This window comes from Scophthalmus maximus, chromosome 7 (assembly GCF_022379125.1).
Source record: "Scophthalmus maximus strain ysfricsl-2021 chromosome 7, ASM2237912v1, whole genome shotgun sequence".
In the NCBI taxonomy this organism is placed as follows: domain Eukaryota; kingdom Metazoa; phylum Chordata; class Actinopteri; order Pleuronectiformes; family Scophthalmidae; genus Scophthalmus; species Scophthalmus maximus.
In genome coordinates this window covers 24262942-24272500 of record NC_061521.1, presented here as the reverse complement: position 1 = coordinate 24272500, position 9559 = coordinate 24262942, and the positions used below count along the sequence as shown (strand labels likewise).

The following is a 9559-nucleotide window of genomic DNA, read 5'->3' as shown; positions in this document are numbered from 1 at the left end:
ACCCACATCGCGGGGGCATCGGTGATTCACGGCAGTTGTTTGCTTTACTGTGACACACACACACACACACACACACACACACACACACATACACAAACCTGGGATAATAGTTTTAGAAAAAACCAATGGCATTGCGTATGGAGGCGGGTTTTTTTCTTCAATTGTTGACTGTTCTGTCTGACTCAAGACTGACAAGCAAATAAATACGTAGAAAATGTTGGTTAGTCATCAAACGGAAAAAACAAAATCAGAGTGAAGCGCGATGCCGATGTAATCCAGAAGACAACTGTTAATGAGTAACTACAGAGTTTACAGTGTAGAATACTTTTGTAGAGGGAAAAATGTCTCTATACAAAGGAAGAATTTCCAATAGAAATCTGACTCTGAGTTGTGGAATAGTTTTGATGTCAGGTAATTGCACAGATATCTTTTTTTCATGGCTATAAGTCATGGCTACATGCACTACCATAACAAACTGTTTTTTGGTATTCATTTTCTAAATTAATGTTTGTGTGAGTAAGTTGGATTTCAGAAAAACAACAACAACAACATGGTATCCATGTATGTTCCTATGTGTCTGAAAGTGTGAAGCAATTGTGAATAACATCCTGAAGATTAATTGGCAGGTGGAAAAAATTTAGGAAATAAACAATCTGAAAGTATATGTTCAAACTGTAATGTTTGAGGATGGACGCGTTTGAAGCTGTGGTGGAGAGGAGGACTCTGAACAAACTGTTGTCCATCATGGATGACCTGGACCATCCTCTCCACCTCACACTGGACAGACAGCGGAGCTCCTTCGCCAACAGACTGATTCAGCTTCGCTGTCATAAGGACCGCTACAGGAAATCTTTCCTGCCACAAGCTATGAGAATTTACAACACCTCACCTCTGTCTGACAGAAAAACTCTAGACTCAGTTTAATCTAAATTAAAACATATATCCCGGTACATTTGCACCTACTATTAATATTCATGTAAATTCTTTATATTTATTATACTTATTCTCTATATTTTTGCAATTCGTATATTCTTACATTTGTTTGTGTATATATTGTATATATTTTGTGTGCTTTTGTTATTTCCCAGCTTGGGATAAAAAAAGGTAACTATCTATCTATCTATCTTTAACCGCCCGGAAGGGGGCGCTAAGGCATCTTAATGAGTAATAAGCGCCTAGGAATTTTACCAGCGAAGAAGTCGAGTGACGCCCGGAAGTGGGCGGGACCTCGGTTCTTTCGCAGGCGTCAGGAGAAGAAGAAGCTAGCCGCTAGCCGTTAGCTTCCCGGTGCTGCAGCAGGCTCTGGTTTTATCTCAAAGCCGGTCGACATGGTCCAGCTGGTGGGCTCCCTCCGAAGAGAGTTGGCGGACTCCCTGTCCAGCTGCAAGGTGCTGGTGGTGGGAGCGGGGGGCATCGGCTGCGAGCTGCTGAAGAACCTCGTCCTCACCGGCTTCAAGAACATCGAAGTGGTCCGTCATGTTTATGTTTGTTTGTGTCTGTTTAGGTAATTAGCTTGCTAGCTAGCTAGCTGGCTATCATGCTAGGTCTTTGTGCTCCGTCTAATTCCCCGAGACGTGGCGTTGAACCAAGTGAAACATAACGAGTGTCTCTGGTGCTGCTGCCCCCCCTTGATATCGTCTCTGTCCCGCGGGTGCACAGTGAAGTGAGCAGGCCCGAGCACGGTGTGTTTAAAACAGAACCACTGTCGTAGCGGAGCGTTTGGCGCCATTAGCGCTGCTACCTTAGCTTGACAACTTCTTTTGTGATGTGACGGCTAGCTAGCCGGTTGTGTGGCTATCTGCCAGCACAGACACACTTGGTGTCTGAATGTGTTACACCGTTTAAATGATCAGTTGTTATAGTGACGTAATGCTTATGTAACGTTTGCGCCTTTTTGCACAGTATTTAATACATATTTTGTATGTTTTTCTGGGGTTCAACAGTCAAGTGTTAGTGACTGTCTTTGGGTCCTAGGGAGTGGGGTTCATGTTTCTCCTGGGGTCCTTGAAGGGGTCACTGGTAAACTGAGTGACTGGTAAACTGAGTGACTGGTTAATGATCACTGTTATAATTTATTTGTAGTGATAATGAGCAGGAAACATATGTTCTCCTTGGATTTGAGATGGTGGAGAAATGTACACAGGCTAACAACCACGCAACCATCATACAAAAACAAAACATCTGACACCAGACAACCAAAAATCAAGTGACAGGTGGAACTAATAAAATAAGCATAACACATATCAGGTAGTAATGCTTGAAAATCTGAAAAGAGAATGAAATAAAACATAGTAGCCTCGGGGCACTTGGAGCTTGTCATCATCTACAGATGAATAATATCATGAGTGGATTATTGCTCCCTGTCAATATTGTTGTTGATTGTTTTGACCAAAGCTTCCAGTGATCACACTGAAGACCATCACTTTGTAGGGAGGTGTTTTTTTTGTTAATAATCCTCTGTCCCAATCAAAGTCACGTGAGACAAAGTCACTGGTATCAATTGTAGTGCAAGGCCGAATATGTATATTGGAGCAGTTTCAGATATAACTGAGCTTGTAAAAGTATTTCCAGAAGATAACCAGAAGGCCTTCACCTTACTGCATCCTTTATTTGTCTAGTTTGTTATAATGTGCACGAGCAGATAATTGTGCGACAAAGGCTCATTGTTTGATTGTACTTGGCTCTTACACATATTAACGTTACAACATGTGTACCCGACTTGACATTACGGCTGTGTTGAATTTCGGCAGATCGACTTGGACACGATCGACGTCAGCAACCTGAATCGCCAGTTCCTCTTTCAGAAGAAGCATGTTGGCAAGTCTAAAGCACAGGTATGTAAACAGATCAGGAATCCGACAGCTGCCTCAGGTTGTTGTGAGTCTCAGTGGACACTGTGTTACATAAAACACTTGCTTGCTGTAACACTTCACAGTAAACTGAATCTTTTTCCTGCTTCAGTCACTTACGTTCTTTACCTGTTGTCTTGCAGGTGGCCAAGGAGAGCGCCTTGCAGTTCTGTCCCAGTGCAAATATCACTGCCTACCACGACAGCATTATGAAGTCAGTTTCTTTCTCTCTTTTTTTGTCCCTCTCACACATTTAATAAGGTTTTATTTTTATCTTTGGAAGTGGAATTGAGTGATTGACGTGATAGTGACGTCTTCTTTTTTTTTCAACAGCCCAGAGTACAATGTGGAGTTCTTCAGAAAGTTCATGCTGGTGATGAATGCCCTGGATAACAGAGGTATATCCTCTTGAACTTAAAAAAAAACTTAAAAAAACGTAAAAAAAAATATTAAAACTTAAACTTAAAAAAACAAACGTAAAACTTAATTTAAAAAAGAAAAATGTAATTAAATTATGAGGAATATAAAACACCATTTGTCCCTGTAGCGGCTCGCAACCACGTGAACAGGATGTGTCTGGCAGCTGACATCCCGTTGATCGAGAGCGGCACCGCTGGTTACCTGGGACAAGTCACGGTCATCAAGAAGGTAGAACGTGCACATCTTGGTTATGACATTTATGAAGTCCATTGAAATTACAATCCTTACCCTCTGCTAGTATTAAGACAAGACGGTAGGAGAGCAGTGAATAACTCTGTTTAAATTGTATTGTTTAATCATTTCTTTTCTCAATTCCATCTCATCCACCCTCTCCTCCGTCCCCAGGGAATGACCGAGTGCTACGAGTGCCAACCTAAGCCGACCCAGAAGACTTTCCCAGGATGCACCATAAGAAACACGCCGTCCGAGCCCATCCACTGCATCGTCTGGGCCAAGTACCTCTTCAAGTGAGGCACCACTAAGTTCTAGCATCATTCAAGTGGAATACAATTCCCAAAAATCATGTCATGAACAGTAAATCATGTTCTAATGGTGTCAATAATAATCTTTGATTGTTTGTCTATCGTCAACATAGTCAGCTCTTTGGAGAAGAGGATGCGGATCAAGAGGTGTCACCTGACACAGCCGACCCAGAGGCTGCATGTGAGTGAAGAATGTGACATTACGTTTGTTTCACAGTGTTATTTTTTCCACACAGCTCATATTTTCAATTTCACCGAAATGGAAGGATCCGAATGTGTATATATATTGGGTGAAACTTGTGTGTGTGTCCTGTACAACAGGGAAACCCGAAGACACAGCAGCTCGCGCCACCGCCTCAGAAAAGGACGGGGACATAAAGCGTGTCTCCACCAAGGATTGGGCTCGCTCCACCGGATTCGACGCCGTTAAACTCTTCAACAAGGTAACGGCCGTCCGACAGTCTGAACTCGTGAGGCGGATTCAAGCGAAGACTTCGTTAACTCGCTCCATGTAAAACACTTCTAGTACTTGCACATTTGTGTATGTTGGATACAGACACTTAAATGTTGCTTTTTTACTAAGACACGTTATTTTTGAAGAACTGATTTGGTATAATCAAGTCTCCGTTCTGATTTGCCTTTCTTCCTCAGCTTTTCAAAGATGACATCATGTACCTGCTGACCATGGACAAGCTGTGGAAGAAGAGGAAAGCTCCCACACCTCTGGACTGGCAGCAGCTGGAGGACAGTGGTACGTCCGTTACAAATGCCTGTCAGAAATAACTTACTGGTTCTTACTGTACGCTTCATAAATGGCACACTACAGGATTTCCAAAGTCGTAGGATCGCAGTGCCGTTTTTACTACACGACTTGCTGTTGTGTCATTGTCTTTCTCTTGGCTATGTGTCGTTTCATCTTTATTTCTGTTTGGCCCCAGCTCGTCCTCAGGAGGAGACTCCAGGTTCGGGTTTGAAGGACCAGCAGGTTCTGGGCGTTTGGGGCTACTGCCAACTGTTCCAGCACAGCGTGGAGACACTCAGCTCACATCTGCAGGAGAAGGGAGAAGGTGCCGAGTTGGTGTGGGACAAGGTAACACACAAAAACTGACAGACAGTCCAGGTTATTTTTTCTAGAGAAAATACAACCACAGTGAAATGTTGGTGACACAGATACTCGTAGTGAGTTTAATGTCTTCAACGTGTCCTCTCTCATTGTCAGGACGACCCACCGGCCATGGACTTTGTCACAGCAGCAGCAAACCTGCGTATGCACATCTTCAGCATGAACATGAAGAGCCGCTTTGATGTCAAATGTAAGTTGGTTGTCTTATGTCTTTTAAGATGGAAACAAGACGACCATCTTTCGCTGCGCTTTTTTATTTCTTCAACATGTACATGATCTAAATTAGAGCATGCATAAGCTCAGAAAAATGTCTCATATTTTATTTGTTGTTTTGTTTTTCAGCCATGGCGGGGAACATCATCCCAGCTATTGCCACGACCAACGCCGTCATTGCTGGACTCATCGTCCTAGAGGGGCTCAAGATCCTGGCGGGGGAAGTGGAAACCTGTCGCACGGTTAGTTCAGCAAATTTGTATTTTAAAGTCTGGTGTTTTCACCTTCTCATCACGTGGTCTCATTTCCAGTTCTCCAGGTGCTGAAAAACGATCATTGCAGTGTCTCCGTCTTCCACTTCCTGTCGTTCCTCAACATTTTTTCAAAAACTGGTCTTTATTTTGTCCCGTCTCTCCAGATCTTCCTGAACAAGTGTCCTAACCTCAGGAAGAAGCTGCTGGTCCCATGCGTCCTGGACCCGCCCAGCGCCAACTGTTACGTCTGCGCCAGCAAACCTGAAGTCACGGTCAAATTCAACGTCCACAAGACCACAGTCCTCGCGCTGCAGGACAGGGTAACACTACGAGCATCACATCTGTCACAATGAAAACAAAAAAAAAATTGAAACAAATAATTTGAAAACAACTGTAAAACATACGTTCTACAGTTAAAACCATCAACGCCCACACTTCCCACATTTGGTTCATCAGAAAATATGCATATGATGTATATTCTTTCTGTATTCTTGGTCTTGTAAGGTTGACCATTTCTACAATAAATTTACAAATATGTTCTATAGCCTATAAGGAACCTGAGAAAAGCCATTTAATTCATTCAGCATATAAACCATAACGTAGCACATAGTTGGTGGGAGGAGGTTGTTGTTATTAGATAGATACTATAGATAGATAGATACTATATCGATCTTGTTGTTGCTGGATTGTAATTGTTCCTGTTGGACCCAAATGTTGTCATGTTGCGATTATTGTTTAGCGCTGTTTTGTTCACTCTTTGTGGACTTTCAGATCCTGAAGGAACGGTTTGGCATGGTGGCTCCGGACGTTCAGATTGAAGATGGAAAAGGGACCATCCTCATCTCCTCAGAGGAAGGAGAGACGGAAGGTACGAACAGAAAAGGGGAGAAAGACACTTAGAGAAAAAATTGCAAAACATTTTTTGGTGTAAGACGATGAGAAAATAGACATGGGATTGATAAGTATTATTATTATTTGTGTGTGGTACGACTTCATGTTGACAGGTGAGGGCGCTCTAACAGCATCTGTCAACTAGTTTACGGCTAAAACTCAACTATGGACTGGAGAGGATTAAAAAAGTATTAAGAGAAAAGTGTCTCCTTAAATGTAGTGAACTGTGGTTTAATGTTGTTGTGATGGTAAAATAGAAAATAAGCAGTTTTGGAGTCAGTTAGGATTCCTTACATTATCAGAATCTAAATAAATGTGGACATGTATTTTGTTTCACTTTTTTAAAAACATCTGGTGAAGATAAGAAGATGTTGAGGATTAATAACTTGTCCTCTGTACGACAAGCACATCATTTGTTGTCAGCCATGCGTGTGACATCCGTCCTGTCTTCACAGCCAACAACCACAAATTCCTCTCCGACTTTGGGATCCGTAACGGCAGCCGTCTGCAAGTTGACGACTTCCTGCAAGACTACACGCTCCTGGTTAACGTCCTGCACACGTATGTTGAATGTGCTCATGTATTTATATATATATATTTATTTTTTTTAATGACCCCACTTCAGTGACTGAACCTGAGGAAAAACGTCCTGTGTTATCTGTCTTTTTTGGCAGCGAGGAACTAGAGCATGATGTGGAATTTGAGGTGGTGGGTGAGGCCCCAGACAAAGCTCCAACCCCTCCGAGTAACCAGGAAGAGGCTAACAGCATCACCAACGGCAACAAGGACTCCGCCCAGCCGTCCACCTCTTCTAAAGGTTAGCAGGGAGGGGGAGAACTTTCTGAACTGGCTTGTATGACAAGTTCAACATGTTTAGCAGACTGAAGGTGAACAGAAGCTGTTCAGTCTTTGTTATAGCACATTCACCAGAATTTCTCCCATGTAACAGAAAAAGTAGATGCACCAGTTAAGACTAGAGATTTTCCGATACAGAAAATCAGATACACAGAGAAGGAATGTCATAGAACTTCTTTTATTATCTCGTTTGACAGTCATAACTAAAAAAGAACAATTACTTCCTTTAAATATCTGTTAAAGTGCAGCCACAGCTAATCAAAATAAATGACGGTAAAAGTTTTAAGCAGTACATAACTGTATGTAACTAATCAAAACGAAAAATAAATCTAGGAATATATAACAATTCCTTTAAAAAACTTCCAGTATTTTGTAGCAACAATATCTGCTTATCCTTAAACCCGAACCATTGTCGTCCACCGTTTCTTTCAGCTCCAGCAGAGGACGACTCCGACGACGTCATGATCGTCGACTCCGACGAGGAAGAGGCCGCGTCGTCCGCCACTGCGAAGCCGGCACCGAGCAGCGGCACCAAGAGGAAGCACTCGGACGCGGAGACCGGCGAGACCTCCACCAAGCGTCCGCGGACGACACAGCAATCGAGTGCGGCAGCCGACAATGATGACGACGACGACATCATCGCTCTGGACTAACCCCCCACCCCTCCCGCTCCGTGGTCTCCCGAAGGCCTGAGAACTCTTTGAAAGCTTGACATTTTTTGACTCGAGACGAGACAGTAGGCTGAAATAAAACACCTCTTTTATGAAGAACAATTCACTGCCCTTCTTTATCTTTCGTCACCTCCTCCTCCCCCTTTCATATTCCCTCTGCTCCTAACATGCGCGACGCTGTAAATAGATTCTACACTTTAAAAATGTTTTGACAAGTACATGCAACTTCTTTTGTTATTTTTATTCATTCCTCATCCCTATAAAATGCTTCACTTGATGGTAAACAGTGCTTTTTTTGTATTCCTTTTTTTTATATATATATATACATAAACGTACTGTATCTTCTCATGCTACACACATCAGGGTGTTTTTTTGTTTTTTGTTTTCGTGCTTTCTGTGTCAGGTTACAAAAGATTTAAATACCAAAACATTGTCTTGGGTTGTAATGTTGATCTCATTTGGGAGTCTGCAGCTTCTGCCACTCCAGCGTCGTTGATGTCTGTGACCGGGGGTCGGTCGGGGAGTTTGTGCCGTGTGGGCGTTAAAAGTTTGCTACCTCTTTTCTAGAACTATGTCGTGGCGGCAAATGCGTAATCATCCCCTCCGTAAAACCGCCGCAGTGAGGCGTCCAGCTCTCAGAGAGAAGCGAAATAAAAACTGCCATAGAGCAGGACAGTGAAACTCACTTGTCAAACTGCAGCGTTTCCTTCAAAGGCTCGTAGTAGTTTAATAAGTTACTGTGGCTTTTAAAAAATGTTTTTGTATCATTACTACTTCTATTTGAGAAAGGAGGTTGCGGCGTGTTTTGAGAAGGTTAAAGACAGACCCAGAGATGGAGAAGATGATCCAGTAACGCACACAGACGGTTTGACAATGACATGTCCGGTCTTAACCTATGTATCAAGTGTCCATAATTTCATATTTCCTATTTGTGATCTGACTTGTTCTTGACAAGGCTGTGCTAAGCCTCCGGACCAATTTGGTTGAATACAATAAATTCCAACAATGCAGAGTCGTCTTCTTGGTATGTCTTGTTCCTGTCTGAACAAAGTATCTTGGAATATGGAAGCATGTCTTCTGCACATCCATCACGTCATTTAAAACATAAAATTCGATGTTTTCTGGACAAACGTTTTGGAGCTTTAGACTCCGGGGTCTATTATCTTGTGGGCCTGTTGAAATCAGTAAAGTGAGATAAGCGATGTCAACAAACAATATCACAAAGTGTGTCAAAGTTCAGAAAACGATCAGACGTGTCTGTTTTCTTTGTGTTTGTTAGGTCAATATTTTGTGTCCGGGGATTAAAAAATGTGACGCATCGGCACATTCTTGAGAAGTGACCATGATGCAACACTGCTACACGCACACACACATACACATGTAGCATACCATATTACCATAAACCACCTTCAAAAACATCTTCACCGTTTCCTTTGGGAAGATCAGTCAAAATACAGAACAACTGGTGAAACATAATGAAAAGGTTCTGCAACAATTGAAAATGCTTCTCTCGGTCACTGCAGGTGTCGAGGTGTAAAGTATAAACCCCCGGAAAAAGGGGTGTAATTTTCTGTTTTTCTCATCACCCCTGCAAAACCTTTTTTAAAGTTTACATAAAAATAAAATACTATTGGTGACAAACATTTTTTTTCTCATGTTGGGCAGTTTACATCTTACTGTGAAGTACTGAAGCAATATTACCCCTCTAAAGTGACACGTAAGCCTATTAGGTCTTTATTCT

General features: G+C 42.3%; 1 protein-coding gene across 1 annotated transcript; it reads left to right on the top strand.

Moving 5' to 3' along the window:
* The first annotated feature begins 1211 nt into the window (after positions 1-1211).
* On the top strand, positions 1212-8830 carry uba2 (ubiquitin-like modifier activating enzyme 2). The gene is made up of 17 exons (XM_035641338.2): positions 1212-1469; positions 2751-2834; positions 2993-3063; positions 3183-3247; positions 3397-3497; positions 3675-3796; positions 3925-3992; positions 4133-4254; positions 4463-4562; positions 4750-4901; positions 5031-5124; positions 5277-5389; positions 5566-5721; positions 6173-6269; positions 6748-6853; positions 6967-7109; positions 7580-8830. Exons 1-17 carry the CDS (start codon positions 1329-1331, stop codon positions 7798-7800), a joined length of 1956 nt encoding a protein of 651 aa, XP_035497231.1. The 5' UTR covers positions 1212-1328; the 3' UTR covers positions 7801-8830.
* Positions 8831-9559: the final 729 nt, after the last annotated feature.